The sequence below is a fragment of the Chrysochloris asiatica genome, unplaced genomic scaffold, assembly GCF_000296735.1.
Source record: "Chrysochloris asiatica unplaced genomic scaffold, ChrAsi1.0 scaffold00054, whole genome shotgun sequence".
Lineage (NCBI taxonomy): Eukaryota > Metazoa > Chordata > Mammalia > Afrosoricida > Chrysochloridae > Chrysochloris > Chrysochloris asiatica.
The window spans coordinates 6,189,827-6,206,644 of NW_006408572.1; the positions used below are offsets into that span (position 1 = coordinate 6,189,827).

Genomic DNA, 16,818 nt, shown 5'->3' on the forward strand with positions numbered 1-16,818 from the left:
GCCCACCACAGAGATGGGCCAGAAGAAGTCCCTTGCGTATGGCTGGCCTCCCCGCTCCTCTGCCTGGTAACTGGTGTCTTTTCCTGGTCTGTGTGGGCAGCTTGCTGAGCACAGCTGCAGACGGGCTATATTTAGCCACTTTAATGAGCTCAGGGTGGCAGACGCCCGCCTTGGGAGCACTTTCCTCACGTGTGTGCGTATGTCTATGCTTGGCATGTTCCATTCTTGTGTTGTGCATGTGTGTGTGCCTGTGCATTAATGTGTGTACATCAATTCATTTGTGCATTTATTGACACGCAGGATGTGTGAGTGGGTGAATCTGTCTGTGGAGTGTCTAATGTTGCAGAGGATGTGGGCAGCGCCTGCCACTTATAAGAGTGCAAAATGAGAAGAAATCATTCATTTATTCACCCGCTTGTTTAACAAATACTTAATGAGCATCTTTTCTAACGGCAGTACCTTGATGGGCTCAGGGGTTAGAATGGAGCAAAAGCAGACCCGGTCCCAGCCTTTAACGACCCTACAGTCTGGAGGATGGGGAAGGGGAAGACAGTAGTCACGTAATCACAGAGCTAAAAGTGTAATGATGAGTTGCAGGAGACAGAGGTTCATGGTGCTTTTAAGAGGAGGGTGTACGAGTGGAGGCCTCCATAAAGAAGCAGCAGTGATGTTTCTGGAGATGATGTCATTGAGACACAGAGCAGTGGGAAAAGGGGCCCAGGTACCTGGAACAAGGTGTGCAAAGGTCCCATGGTGAGAGGGATAAGGGCTGTTTGAAAACTATAAAAAAAAGCTCAGAGAGGGAGACGGAGTAATAGGAAATGGTCTGGAGAGGTGGGGGAGGCATGGAGGTCAGACCATGTGGTCTGGGTCAGAATATGGGAAGCCTGAGAAGCAGGTGGCATGGAATGCTGGGATGAGATCTGGTAGATTGGTGAGAATCTAGTCCAGGCCTGAGAAGGCAGTGAGCACAACCACCCCAAGCAAACCACTGCTGTCCAGTCCACTCTGACTCATGGTGGCCTGACAGGACATGTGAACCTTTATGGGAGCACACAGCCTCGTCTTTCTCCTGTGGAGTGGCTGGTGGGTTTGAACTACTACCCTGACACATAACCCAGTACGCCATCAGAGAGGTCATACAGGTGAATGAGGAGGCCTTCCCACCAGAAGATAGCAGCATGGAGAGGTCCCAGGCAGGCGCTGAGGCCTTCAGCTGAAGAACCAATGTATGGTGACCTCATTCTCTTGCATCCTCCTATTGGTGCCTTCCACTGGCCCAACCTAACTGAGTAGGGGGAGCGGGGGCCCAAGAGAGCCTCAGTCTCCAAGGCCCTGAGCAGGTGAGAGGGTGGAAAGTAGGTCTAGAGTAGCAAATGGAAAATGTGTAGCACAGGCCACTGACTTCCATGTGACAGGGTAACACTGCCTTTATTTTCCTGAGAGCTAACTTAATTTTGCCTCTCAAGATTCCCTTTTTGTGATTCTGGGGGGCTTCTCCTTTCCTCATCTTCCTGTCATTGTCCCTAATCCTCCAGAAGTCTTCCCCAGCACTCTGGTAGGAGAATAGTGTGTGTGTGTGTGTGTGTGTGTGTTGTATGAGTGCTAGATGTATGCATGCATGTTGTATGTGTGTGGAGGTGTGTGCAGGGTCTACATGTGCAGGGTAGGGGAATACTGTGTGTGTTGAATGTGTGCAGGTGTGTGTAGGTATGTGCAGGCACATGTGCACATGCACAAGGTACTCTTCACCCACATTGGTGAGTACCGGGTGATATGAGACACAACTTGGTGGTCCCTTGTGTCCTGGTCTGCACCCCTTGGCTTAGGGTCTTGGGTCCCTGGGGGCACAGTGGAAGCTGCCCTTCACTGTCCTGGAGATGTTAGACACCTGTCTAATTCTCTCTCCTCTCCTTGGCCTGGGATGTGGGCCAGGCAGCTCTCTCTTTCCAGCTATAGGGAGTTTCTGATTCCCCCTTTTCTCATGGGAACAGGAGGACTTTCGGAGACAAAAGTCAGGAAGCTTCCACAAATCTGCCCAGAGGCAAGGAAACCAGAGCAAGGAAGACATATAAATCAGTATCCTAAAAAAAATTATCATTCTAAATCACTCGTTCAGATAGGTAGCCCTTGGACACGGTGTAAAACTTAAGTCACGAAAGATGAACAGTATGTCTCTCTTTCCTGTCCCAGCTCATCCAATCCCTCTCCCTGGAAACAATGGTTGTTTACATTACATTTGATATCTTTCCAAAGATATGCTCTGTATGTATCCATAAATATATGAAGACATATGGATGGATCAAAAGTTATGGAAATTATATATATATCCAATATATATGGAATATATCATATATACATATATATATATATATATATATGCAATGACTAGATATATATATATATATATATATATATATATATATATATATATTATGTTCCATATATTTGGATCCATATATCTGTGTATATATATATATATATATATGAATATATATATCTATTTCTGATGTGGTGCTGTAGGATCAGCACTCAACTTCAAACCATAAGGTTGGCAGTTCAACTCCACCAGTTGCTCCTCAGAAACCCTATATAGGATTGCTATGAGTCAGAACCAAATTGACGGCACTTAACGGCAATATATGTATTATATACACACAAATGGGAGCATCTGGTACATTCCATTCTTGCTTTTCTCTGCTAATAATAGTGATTATCTTACTGTTGTTGTTGTTATTAAGTGCTGTCAAGTCAATTCCGACCTATAGCGACCCTGCACAGGGTTTCCCGAGGCTGTAAATCTTTATGGGAGCAGAAAGCCTCATCTTTCTCCTGCGAACCACTGGTAGTTTCAAACTGCTGACCTTGAGATTAGCAGCCCGATTCATAACCATTACACTACCAGAGCTCTAGCTCCATATATTTAGAAAGGCATCAATTTCATGATGTTATGTTATATGAAGTACTGTCAAGTTCTGACTCATAGTAACCGTGTATGGGATTTCCGAAGAGCAGCTGGTAGGTTTGAACCACCGAGCTTGTGTGTTTAGCAGTCCAGTGCTTATTCTACAGTACCACACCAGGACTCCATATTTCATGGTAGCATAATCTACCCAGTTCCCCATTGTTGGACATTTAGATTGCTTCCTGTCTTTTACTATAAAAAATGATGTTGGTCATTTGTCGTTTTGCACATAGAGCTGGGGTTGCTGGTTCCAAGATTGTGTGCATTTTATATTTTAAAAGGTATTGCCAAATTACCTTTCCCAAGGTAGTACTGGGTCTTATTCACGCCAGCAGCGAATGGACAGGGCCAGTTTTCCCACTTCCTGGCCAGCACAGTGTCAATTGGACTTTTTGACAATTGCCAATCTGAAAAGAGGGCTTTCGGGTCATTTCTATGAACATTTTTTCTTATTCAGAGCCCTAAGGTTGAGCCTCTTAAATATGTTTAAGAACCATTTCTAGTTCCCGTTCTAGAACCCACATGCATTTTGAGGGGATTAATATGTGGAGTGTGTGGGCCAGAGTATTAGTACATTCCATTGTATGTATGCCGGCTGCCCGGGTCCTGGAGGGCACACCCCTTCTAAGAAGGCCTGGGCGGGATCAATAGGGGATCCTCAGGGGGTAGGACCCAGAGGTCCAAGCAAGCTAAGGTCTGTACTTTATCCTCCCATTCCCGGTAACCACCCTGCTACTCTTTATTCCTATGGCAACACTGTGGTGTAGAAGCATTGATAAAGTGAAGAAACCAACTTCTCTTTTCCCCCTGAATTGTGGGGTGAAAGAACTCAGGCCTAGTGTCCTGTGTTTAGATCACCATCTCTTCACTTAGCATCTTCAGAAAAGTCACTTAACTCAAGTTTTTCATCTACAAAATAGAAGCGCACCCCTGACTTGTCAGGATTAATGCGAAGTTTACCTGAGACACAGTACAAGGACTAGAGACTCAAGACAAACCATAGGAGAGACTTGTCTGGAACCTTCACTAGGGCTGATTCAAGATGGCGACACTCCCCATCTTGGCTGGCTTCTCCCAAGGGGAGGAACTCCTAGGGAGTAGCTCCTTGGAGCTCTCCCCACACCCACTCACCCCTGTTGGCTAGCAGCATATATTTAGAGACAGGATCTGGGGTTCAGACTGCAGACAGCCAGGGCCAGGGCTTTATCTGGGATAGCTCTGTAAGATGCTCATTGCCCACTGGATGGCTGAACACGTGACACTGGCCTCAAGGACCTGTTGTATCCAGGCTGATGTGGCTAGATTCTGACTCTGGGAGGGTTAAGAAGCTACAGAGAGACCTTATCCCCCAGATGTCCTAACCATGGATGAATGTTTCCTCCCCGGCATCTCTGCTAAGTGGCCCATTACATAATTTGCTTGTGTAACCTTAGTGAAAGTGAACTCCCTGCCTCCAGGCCAGAGTGGGCCAACTTTGAACTGTTGTAAACATTTCTGAAGTTTGTTGGAACTGATTCTTCAGAATCTGCCCTACCCCTATTCACCCTGACTCTGTCCTCTGCTCCCTGGACCCAAACATTGTGAAGCAGGGATATGGAAACACCAACCATGACCCATTGAGCTTGCTCTACTTTAGCCTGGGCCGATCAACTTCCTGAGTCGCTTTCGTCAGCCTTCCTGCTGGGAAATGTCCTGCAAAGTGGCCCAAGCTGCAGGGGGCACAGCAGAGGTGTCCCCTACTCATTCTGAATGATGAGTCCTTGTTCATGCAGCCTTAGAGCCTAAGAGCTATCTTTGGCTATTTGTCATCTTTAGCCCTGTGACTAGGCATGGTCATATGACCTGGGTCTTTGCCATGTGAGTAGATCCTGATCATGTGACCAGACTTACTGCATCCCTGAGGGCAGATATGGTGTTTAATTCATCTTGACATTTTCATCCTTGGCACAAAGTGGAGCGATAACAAATGCATAGGAATCCAGAAGTGATGGTTGATTTTTTAATCCAAATGTAGGATATTAATTCACTTATATCATACTTCATACTTACTCTTTCCTTCCACAAGTATTTCTCTTTCTTTTATATTCCCAAACTAGCTTGTTAGCTCCCTGAGGGCAGGGCCCTATTTTGTATGAAGTGTTTGTATCTAGTGAAGTAGTAGATTGTGGTTTGTTTAAAAGTATTTTATTGTCAATGGGACAAATGCTTGTGTTGCCTACGTGTCCTAAGCTGGATAGTGTCCTTTACAGATTCATGTCCACCTGGACCCTCAGAATGTGACTTTGTTTGGAAACCGGGTCTTTGCGGATGTAATTAGTTAAGCTAAGGTCATCCTGGATTAGAATGTGGCCCTGATCCAATGACTGACATCCTTAACAAGAAGAGGAGTGAATGCACAGAGAGACAGAGGGGAAAAGGCCATGCAAAGACAGAGGCAGAGATTGGAGTGATGCAGCTACAAGCGAAGGAATGCCAAGAATTGCAGGGAGTCACCAGAAGCTAGGGAGAGGCGAAGAAGGGTTCTTCTCTAGAGTCTTCACAGGGGCCAAGAGCCTACCAATACCTTGATTTCAGACTTCTAGCATCCAGAACCACGAAATAATAGATTCCTGTTGTTTTAAGCCACCTAGTTGGAGTCCTGGTATGGTGCTGTGGGTTAATGCACCAGAGTGTAAAGCTGTTTGAACTGCAAGGTTGGCGGTTCAAGCTCACCAGTGTCTCCTTGGAAACCCTATAAAGGGTTGCTATGGGTCGGAACCAACTCGATGGCACTTAACAACAACAAGAAGTGTATGGTCCTTTGTTATGACAGACCTAGGAAACAAATACATCTTCAGTGGATCTCTTAATAGATCCCCAAAGAAATATGTGCTCACGAGAGAAAAAATAGGAAGCAAGAAAAACCGTCCCTGTCCCACCGTCAAGAAAACATCACTGCAGTTTTTTTCTTCCTTCTAGTATACCTCCCCCTAGGTCTGTTATTGTTGTTAAGTCCTGTCAAGTCGGTTCCAACTCATACCCACCAACCCTTTATAGGGTTTCCAAGGAGCAGCTAGTGGGTTTGAACCACTGACTGTATGATACGCAGTCCAGTGTTGATCCTACAGCGCCTCACCAGAAGTCCCCCACTAGTGGTCTAGACGGTTGTTTTCCACAAACCTGGGGGCTGGGGTGTCTACAGAGCAGAGTAGCCTGGAGTCTGGTGGGTGACAAGGTCAGATGGGGACCTGTTGGAGCCCTTAGGGTGAGGCTGGGTAGAGAAGTGGGGCTCTGGTCTCTCCAACTTGCTTTTAAGCCAGAGCTTGGCTACTTCTATCTGTCTTGCAGGTTAGACCCTACGCACAAATTCACTGGATAAAATATTTCATTGTATTTGTTGTTGTTGTTGTTAAGTGCCATCGAGTCGGGTCCGATCCATAGCGACCCTGTACAGAGTTTCCGAGGGTGTAAATCTTTACGGGAGTAGAAAGCCTCATCTTTCTCCCGCGGAGCGGCTGGTAGTTTCGAACCGCTGACCTTAAGGTTCGCAGCCCGATTCGTAACCACTACGCTACCAGAGCTATTAAAATGTACTAAACCTGGCAGGTAAGGGCAGATAAGGACCTGTGCTTTCTTTTGGCTCATGAAGGTCAATCTTCATCCTGCTATAGATTGTGAGTTCCACTTGAGGTCACTGGAAACCCACCAGCTCCACCTCCATGTGCTCCCCGTTGGGTCAGGGTGGAGCCGGAAAGCTCAGCCTGGGGCCTTCTTTCACTCACCCTCAAATTGTTGCCGTCAGCCTTGGGTTCCTGAGGTGGCTTGTTGTCCTGCTAGTGTCGCCTTCCTCCTATGTACCCTGGGTCCCTGATGTTCCCCTGGGTTTCCTGGCTTGTGACTGTGGTCAACAAACCAATGAGGTGAAGTTGGCAAAAATAGGCTTCTAGGGGAACTGCAAGGTTGGCGGTTCAAGCTCACCAGCTGCTCCTTGGAAATCCTATACAGGGTCACTATGGGTCAGAACCGACTTGACAGCACTTCACAACAACAACAGCAAGGGGACCTGGTGGAGCTCTCAATGTTTCCTTTTCTAAGACCTCTTGAAATACACATTTATTAATTTATACAAGGATTTGCCCTGCAATGGACACCAAGCTCCCTAGTTGGAATCAAATACTTTGAAAAATCCACGTGGTGTTTTCTACCTGCAGTTTCTTGGTTCCTCTTTCTTGGCCATAGTTCCTCAAAGCAACTAGACCATTTTGACTGCAGTTCCTGGGAGGTGGGGGGGGGGGGTGAATTCTGCTGTACAGGGAAACTTGAACTCACCAGGACAGCAGTCTCCTCCTCTAGAACTTATAGAATCTCAGAACTCGATGGCTTTGTTGTGGGGTGGAGAGGCGTCTTTTCCCATCCCAGGACTCATTGCGTAGTCTGTTTCCTCCTACGTGAGTGTAGTCTCCCTGTAGGTTTACTTGGGGACCTGGGGCTATGGCCTGAGCTCCCTGCTTGCTGCTAATTGGGCCTTTAGGTCTTCTAGAATTATCCCCCCATCCCTATCAGAGCCAAGCAAACCAGTCTCTTTCGCCTCAATTTGCTTCATAGTGACCTGTGTGCATAACTGGGCTCCACAGAGTTTTCACCAACGTGACTTTTGGGAAGTAAATTACCAGCTCTTTCTTCCATGATACCTCTGGGTTTGAACTGCCAGCATGTTGGTTGCTAGTCAGTTGCTTAATCATTTGCGCCAATTAGGAACTCCTTCACTTCAGAGCAAATGATAGAAGCATTGGGTTCATCCAAAACCCTCATTTATCTCTTTATAGCCAGTAGGGACCTCACTTGCTCACAGAGGGTTAATTATCTTGGAGATACTTCTCAGGACGTGCCATCTGATCTCAAGGGAGAGCCTTGAGATTAACAGAGGTGGGGGGTGCTGCCAGGGGGGATGGTGGGCTGGAGTAGTCACCATCAGCAGGGACCCCCAGTAACCACCCCTTGTAGGTTTCAGCAGCTCTTGGCAACAGAGGTGGAGATGATTGGACTCTTGGGCCAATACTAGGGTGATGATTTGTTTAGGCTTCTGAGTGTGTGGGTGACCTTGGCTTTTGTCTCAAGAGCAGCAAGGCACATCAGTAATTAGAAGGAGTGATCATGATGTGTGCTTTTCCAAGGCTGTGATTAAGCAAAAATAGCCCCATTCTTCAGCCAGCAGGAGGAGCTGTGGTGAGCTGGGTGGGCCATGGGTTCCCACGCTGGGGCTGGTGGGGTGTGTTGTGTATGTGTGTGTGTGTGCTGAAAGCAGACCCTGCAGGAGCTGGCTTCACAAAACTTCCTGTTGTTACAAAACAGCTGGAACCTACCCCACCCCAAATCTGGGCCCAGCGGGGGCCCAGCTGGAATAGGTCCATGCAAACTAGTGAACAGGCAGCTGGATGGTAAGATCTGCAGACCCTTGTATGTGGTTCTTCACCACCCAGGACCCCTTGTCAGCATTTTTTATCACCAGAAGCTCTGGGGAAGCTGCTGGAGGTTGACCCACAAAGCCAGGCTGTTCTGGAACTCCCAGAACGGCCCCATGTAGCTCCCTGGGGTCTTTCAGAAAATGTGCTTCCTGAGCCTGGCTTCCCGTGGCCATCTAACACCATAGAGATATCTGGCAGGCCATGTGCACCCCGGAGTCTTCATTTGCAATGCGTTTTCACAAAGATATTGTGCATCTTCACCCAGTCCTGTTCTCCAGGGACTCACAGTCTAGTAGGGGAAAATGGACAAGCAACTGGCAGCAATCAGCCAGGCCCAGCTCAGCATGCTATGGGAGCAGAGAGAAGGGAATAACCATGTCTATTTGGATAAATTTGAAAAGGCTTTCCAGAGGTGGTGAAATTGAACAGGGTTTTGAAGCTTAAGTAGGAGTTTTCCAATCAGTTAACAGATGGCTCAGAATCAGCAAAGGTATAGAGGAGTGCAATAGGTCTGTCTTGTGGGTGGTCAGAGACAGCGGTCTCAGTTAATGTGGTGGGAATGGTTCGTAGCAGAGCTCTGTGGGCAAAGCACAGATAGGGCTGCCTTTCTGCTTGTTTCAGAGCCTCCACGAAGACTAGAGGCCTGCCTTCCTGTGGGCTTTCTCTGGTCTGTTAGGTAATCTTCAGGGACCAGAATCTCAAGGGCAGGCGAGTCTCCCCTCTTTTTTCTCCCAGAGTCAAGCATTTCTGGCTTTGCACATTGAAAGGAAGGAACCTGTCCTCAAACAGCATAGAAAGTGAGACTCTTTGTCTTCCCAAGGGAGGGGTGAGGTGTGCTGAGGACAGCTCTTTGGCTCCCATCCCTACTGAGCCAGGAATGGCCTCCATATTGTTGTGCCTGGGATACAGCACCTGTCCATGAATTCAATGTCCAAAGCCTTCTGTTGGGCCCCAAGGAAGCTGAATATAGCTGGTTAAGGATATGGGAGCAGGACTTAACCCCCACCTGGTGGAGGGCATGGTGCCCAGGAGATGGAGGGACCCTTGTGTCTTCCCTGCCGCTTATTTATAGCTCGATATGGTAATTTGTGGCAATCACAGCATTTAATCCTGTAATCACACTGCAAGCAGGCACGCAGCCCATCGAGGCCGGGGAGCCTGCCAGGGCTAAGGGAGGGACTTGGCGGGCAGGCAGGCAAGTGTGGAGGCAGCGATATTTCTTCCTATCAGCCTTTGTCAGTAGTGGCTCTGCTTCTGTGTCCTCCAATGTATCCACCACCACCACCACCATCATCATCATCACACTTGCTAAGTTCTAGAACCTGTTCTAAATCCCTTAGGTACATTAACTCAATTCTCACCCAAACTCCACTAGGTAGCTACTATTAAAATCCCCATATTCCAAATAGGTGGTGCAAAGGGAGGCTTCTGCCCAGCCAGTAGTACCTCAGACAAAAGGCCTGAAAAATGAGCCATTGACAATGCAATGGAGCACAGTTCTACTCTGATACCAGTGGGGTCGTCCTGAGTCAGAATCAGCTCTATGACAGCTGGTTGGTTTTATTCCAGATGAAGCATCAGGCTCAGGTCCCATAGCTGGGAAAAGCCAAGATTTAAATTTAGCAATTAGGGTTTTTCACCATGTCTCTCCTAGCCCCAGACTCCTGGTGTGGCGCTGTAGGATCAGCACTGGACTGTGAACCAAAAGGTCGGCAGTATAAACCCACCAGCTACTGCTCGGAAACCCTGTACAGGGTTGCTATGAGTCAGAATTGACTCGATGACACTCATAAACAGCTCCCAGTTCCAGAAGGGAGGGGGCTCCCAGGCTTCCATGGGACCTCAGTTCTGTCTAACATGCTGCCTTCTCCTAGTCCTACCTCAGAGCCACACACAAGACTACTAACCACAAGGTTGGTGGTTCAAATCCACCCGTTGTTCTGAGGGAGAAAGATGAGACTGTCTGCTTCTGTAGATTTAGTCTCAGAACGCTAAGGAGCGGTTCTATTCTATCTTATAGGGTTGCTGTGAGTTGCAGTCAACTCGATGGCAAGTGGGTGGTGGTGGTGAATCTTTATGGAAGCTGATAGCCAGATCTTTCTTCTGTGGTACCACTGGGTGAGTTTGAACTGCCAACGTTTCAGATAGTAGCTGGAATATAACAGGTGCTCAATAAAGCTGAGCCCTTACTGACATCTTTTACTCTCCTCCCTGAGGGCAGGGTTCAGGTCCTCTCCCTTCCATCCTTTAGCATCTAGCCAAGTTCAGGACAGAGTCTACAGTAAGTTACAAATCAGGCAGGGATGAGCCTAAGCCAACACCTGGCAAGAGCGTTAGTAAGTGCTGGGCAGAGCCAGGCCTCCTCCTCATAAAAGCCAAGACAGTTATTTTCTGTCTGTGTGGGCAGTGGCTCGGGTCTCATAAAGCATCCCCCTTAGACCAGGGCTGTGTCTATGAGGAAGTCCATTTCAGAAATGCACATTCCTACTAACACAGCTCTGGTAGCGTAGTGGTTACGAATCGGGTTGTGAATCTTAAGGTCAGCAGTTTGAAACTACCAGCTGTTCTGTGGGAGAAAGATGAGGCTTTCTGCTCGCGTAAAGATTTACAGCCTTGTACAGGGTCGCTATGAGTTGGAACCAACTCCACGGCATGTGACCACCAACCACCACCACTAACACAGCTTCAAATTTGGAATTCTTCATAGATACAGGCTTCAGTGGGGATCTGAGGCAACGTCTTTTTATATGGAGTTCACCCAGGGCTCCTGCACACACTTGACCCCCAAAGGGTTGTCCACAGAGCCCCTGGGAGGGACCTTCCTGGGACATGCCTTCTAGATGGCAGCAATAGACTCATGGTTAGAGGTGGAGGAATGTGACGAAGGAAAGGACCAATCTAGTCTAATATAGATGACGTCATTTTAAGTTTTTACTACCTTCTTATTGTGCTTTTGGGAGTCCTGGTGTGGCACTGTGGGTTAATGCACCAGACTGCAAAGCCATTTGAACTGCAAGGTTGGCGGTTCAAGCTCACCAGCTGCTCCTCGGAAACCCTATACAGGTCGCTATGGGTCGGAACCAACTTGACGGCACTTTGCAACAACAACAACATTGTGCTTTGGGTGGACGCTTACAGAGTAAATTGGTTTTCATACACCTTTTGCTTGGTGACGTTGATTGCAGTCCCCACAACGTAGCAGTGCTCTTCCTCCTTGGAGTCCCTCTTTCCCATCCCTTACTGCCTTCTGAGCTTTATCCCTGGGCACATGCTGCCCTCTGGATCTTGTAGCGTTGGTTGAACAACACCGCTCTGATATTATTGTAATCTCCTATTGTGATTCTCTTCAGAGAGGTCAGCAGTGGTAGCTGGGCACCATCTAGTCCTTCTGGTCTCAGGGTTATGAAGACTGGACTCACGTGGTCTATTAGTTCTATGCACTCATTGCTTCCTTGCATCTTTGATTTTCGTCACTCTTCTTTGCTCCAGACAGGGAGCAATCAACAGCTGCCCTAGATGGCCACTCACAAGCTGTTAAGATCCTAATCACCACCCACCAAAGTAGGATGCAAGACATTGTCTCAGCAGACTGTGAATTGTCCCAGGGGTCCCTGAGATTGTGGTCCTGAGCCCCCAGGACAGCAACTCATTCTCTCAAGGTGTTTAGTTATGAAGTTTTCATTGTCTTTGACCCCTATCTGTTCTACTACATTCATATATTTGCAGCATAGGTCAATACACATATATCCTCTGCCAAACCTATATACGATCTATTTGTAATTGTAGCCTTCCCATCCATAACCAGCTTGAGTGTCTGTCTATCCACTCATTGACTACTGTTATTACTGTTATTGCAGGATTGTGTCTGTAATTGTGCAAAAAACAGCAGGGAGACCACATATGACTTCCCCTGGCTTCACAAAGGGAAAGGAGAACTCAAAATCAGCCCAAGGCCGATTCCTGTGACTTCTAGGTCAGACATGCCTCCACCCTACAACCTTCTTGACCCTATTCTGACACCAACCATCCCTCCCACAGAGCTCTGTGCTTCACATCTGGGTTTGACAATCCACTGCAATGGCCACACAGAATTCATAACTGTGCTCACGATTGTGGGGTTTATTAGAGAGTTGGTCATGTTAGGATCAGAAACACTCAGGATGCAGCAGTTCTCCGGTCAGGAACACCTCTGGTTTGCTTTACTGCAGGCCCACCCTCCTCTTGTCTTCGGCTTCTCAGCCATGTGGTCCCGTAGCCTCTGCGGTTGGTGCTCGGGCAAGTGTTACCAAACTCCTTTGTTTGGTAAAATACCATGTTTGGTTAAATACCATTGAGTCAATTCTTTATAGCGACCTTATACACGGTTTCTGAGGATCAGCTGGTGGTTTTGAACCACCAAATTTGTGGTTCGCAGTGCTTATCCTATAGCGCTACACCAGGAGTCCATAAAGCTCCATTAAGGAGCTCTGGTAGCATAGTGGTTACGAATCAGGCTACGAACCGCAAAGTCAGCAGTTCGAAACTACCAGCTGTTCCACCAGAGAAAGATGAGGCTTTCTACTCCTGTAAAAATTTACAGCCTCAGAAACCCTGGACAGGGTTGCTATGAGTCAGAACTGACTCCACAGCACATACAACAACAGCAACAAATGCCTAAAGGGTACATCCTGTGAGCCAGCCTCCTGCCCATAGGCACTCAGCTTTACTCTGTCTATGGGCCTAGAAGCCTAAAACTGCTCTGTCTCTCCATGCCGCTGCCCCTACCCCGACCTCTGCTGTCCCCGCTTTTCTAGGTAAGGATCTTGCTCTCCATTCCTGCTCTTCTTTCTTGATGGTCCTGGGCTCATCTGTTTCTGCTTCTGAGATGGTTCCTTTTAAGCCTAGAGGGATGGCAAAGCTAACCAATCCCCACCTTAGAGTCCTGTATACCCTATTTTTGTGGTCCCACCCATTATTTGGACTCCTGGTGTGGTGCTACTGGACCAGCACTAGACAGTGAAACACAAGGTTGGCAGTTCAAACCCACCAGTGGCTCCTTGGAAACCCTATAGGGTCGCTATGAGTTGGAATCGACTTGATGACACTTAACAACAACAACACAATCGTTTGGTGGGAATTAAGGAGGCTTTGGAGAGAAAAGTCATGTCAAGTAAATACAAGGAATCATTTAATACTAATTAAATAGTATTTAATTAGTAGACAAATAGTATTGACCTTGTTGCCTTGATGCTCCCCCTGGTGACTTCCTTTGCCTGGATCATTTGTGTTGACCTCTCCTTTAGTGGATATTGCCTTCCCCTTCACCCAACTTAATATATGTCTACCCTTTTTTGTTGTTAAGCATCATTGAGTCAGTTCTGACACATAGCAACCCTGTATAGGGTTTCTGAGGAGCAACTGGTGAGCTTGAACTGCTGACCTTGAGGTTCAAACGGACTTTGCGGTTCTATGCTTTAACCCACAGCACCACACCAGGACTCCCTTCTCTTCCCAGACCTGATAACCTTCAAAGCATATTTCTTTCTGTACGTAAACATTGTCTTGACTTTTTACACTTAGGGGTCTCATAAAAGATCTGTCCTTTTGCATAACTCTTCTAGGTGCACTCATGAGGTGTTTCTCAGCTTCATCGTCATTCTTCAGTACTGTGTAGCAGAGAGCCGCCACAGACCATATGTATATGAATGATCATGGCTGTGTTTCAATAAAACTTTATTTACAAAAACAGATGGTGGGCCAGATTAGGTCCACTACCCTGTGCTGGAGGAATAAAGAGCCAGGGAGGGCGAGGTGCTGAGAAAGTCTTCATGGAGGAGGGAACTGAAAGAAGCAGGAGAGTGTTTCTGGCAGGACCAGTTTTACCCCAGAGTTCATGGGACACCATGACAAGTGTGGTCCTAAATGCTGGCCTTTCCTCTCTGAGGAACCCCTTCCCCTAGACTGTGGTCCCCTAAGTCTTCCTGGCCCTGCTATCTCTTAGAAATGATCTTCAAACAGATCATTTAAAAGATGTTTTATCTTCTGTTTGTTCTCAGAGGAAAGGTGGCCTCAAATTCCTGCCCGTACCTGGCAGTGGGAGCCATCAGTCAATGCTGTTTACTGCTGATGGTGAAAGGGGGCAGGATTGTACCTTTCTAGAACACCCCTCCTTGCTTCAGTGATGGCCGACTGCATGTCTTCCTTTCCTGGGTGCTGATCCCTGAGGCAGGGTGCTGGATAGGGTGAAGCTCCCTAGCTCCAGACTCTACAGTTACAGCCAGCCTATGAGTCACAGCTTCACCATGGTCTGGGGAACGCCCCATCACTGTCACCATCATCCTCACCGTCACTGTGGGGAGGCCGGAGATGCTGACTGCACACTCTTCCCTCTGCAGGAGAGCTGTATCGGGTCTCCTTGAGAAGGCAGAGGTTCCCAGCCCAGGGGAGCATCGAGATCCACGAAGACAGTGAGGTGGGCTGGGCTTCCAGGGGTGTGGCATCAGGATTTCCGCTTTTCATTTGATGTGCTTTGTAACCCTGGGCTGTTCTTCTCTGGGCCTCAGTCTCCCATAAAAACCAAAAGGGTCTCTCGGGTCCCTTCCAGCCTTAACAGTGAGGGGCTTGTTCTCCTGGCAACCTGTACTCCCCATAACGAATGCACAGGAGCTCCTATCACATGGTGGTTAGAGAATACCATGATTGAGGAGCTGAGACCAGCAGGCCACCGTCTCCCCACGTGTCTGTCTCTGTGCCCCTCCCCACCTCCTGCCACTCTTCTCTCTCTCTCTCTGGTGGATGTTCCTCTCAGGAAGGCTCTCCTCAGCGCTCCTGCAAGACCCACGTCCTCCTGCTGGTGCTGCACGGGGGGAACATCTTGGACACAGGCTCAGGGGACCCATCCTGCAAGGCGGCCGACATACATACCTTCAGCTCCGTGCTGGAGAAGGTCACCCGCGCCCACTTCCCCGCTGCCCTGGGCCACATCCTCATCAAGTTTGTCCCTTGTCCTGCCATCTGCTCTGAGGCGTTCTCGCTCATCTCCAAGTGAGTCGATGGCAGCTGGGGTGGCCTGCAGTTGCAGGTAGAGGGTTGGCACCTAGTGGGCAGGTGGGTACCTGGCAAGACCTCTTTGGAATGCCAGGCCTTGGCTGACCATGAGAACCAGTGGGGGAAGTGGTCATTGAGACTAGAATGCACATACATGGGAGACTCTTCTAACCTGACCGGTTGGTGCCGGCTCTACAATAGCTCAGATCCACTTCCGGGCTCAGTACGCCCCTGGTCTAGTTGGCCTAGACAGGAAACTGAAACATTGTGCAGTTAAACAACTCCCCCCAGCTCTCTCAGACCCACACAACTACAGCCTAGTAAGAATGGGAGTCTTACTGGAGGTTGTATAGGTTGCTGCCATCACTCAGAGGGAACAGGTAGCTCCAGCTAGGAGTGTCAGGGGAGACTTCCTGGAGGAGGTGGCTTTTGAGGATGTCTTGAAACTAACAGGACCAGATGAAGTGTGTGGGCATGCAAGTCAGCCTGGATTAGAATTCTGGTTGTGTGGCCTGGAAAAAGCTGTTTAACTTCTTCTGATCTCAGTTTCTTCATCTGTAAGATGGGGACAATGCCTATTCATAGAATCATTGAGAGGGTTGTGTGGAATTGAGGATGCGAAACACTTAGCACAGCTTGGGGGATGGAAGCTGTGATTAGCAGCACACACTTGCAAGGGGAGAAGGCTGTTTTTCTCTGATGATGGAGATTGGACTGGGGAGGGAGACGTTCCCAAAGCCAACAGAGACCCCAGCTGGCAGGGAGGTGGGTAGCGGGGAGAGGATAGAGTCCAGAGTGCTAGATATGGAGGTACCACAAGTGACCCTGCCACGTCCCCGACTCACTGTGGACCTTGGTTCTCCATCTAAAACTGCTTTGGTACCTGTGGAGGATAAACTGGGAGACTGGGGCTCCTTCAGGAATTCGGGATCCAGTCTACTGGTCCACTCACTTCCAGGTCTTGGACCTGTTGGAGGTGCCTACAGGTAGGTGGGAAATCTGTTATTTTTTAATCTATGTATAAATAAAACCAGTTGCCATGGAATCTATTCTGCCTCATGGCTCCCCCATGTGTGTCATAATAGAACTGCACTCCATAGGGCTGATTTGGGGGACAGTAAAGTGGCAGCGGGAATCCTGGTGTGGCACTGTGGGTTAATGTGCCAAACTGCAAAGCCATTTGAACTGCAAGGTCCGTGGTTCAAGCTCACCAGCTGCTCCTTGGAAACCCTATACAGGGTAGGTATGGGTTGGAACCGACTCAACAGCACTTAACAACAACAACCAAGTGGCAGTGAGTTGGAAGGCACTCAAAATGCAACTGGGGAAGAGCTGCCTCCTCAAAGTAGAGTTGATTGTAATGATGCAAATGGAGTAAAGCCC

The 16,818-nt window shown here is 48.2% G+C and overlaps 1 protein-coding gene across 1 annotated transcript in view; it reads left to right on the forward strand.

Moving 5' to 3' along the window:
* PITPNM3 (PITPNM family member 3) overlaps positions 1 to 16,818 on the forward strand; it is a 113,999-nt gene that overhangs the window by 67,523 nt on the left and 29,658 nt on the right. Inside the window, exons 5-6 of the mRNA XM_006863292.1 lie at positions 14,784 to 14,860; positions 15,197 to 15,432. Coding sequence (XP_006863354.1) covers positions 14,784 to 14,860; positions 15,197 to 15,432 — 313 coding nt within the window. The remainder of the gene's footprint in view (positions 1 to 14,783; positions 14,861 to 15,196; positions 15,433 to 16,818) is intronic.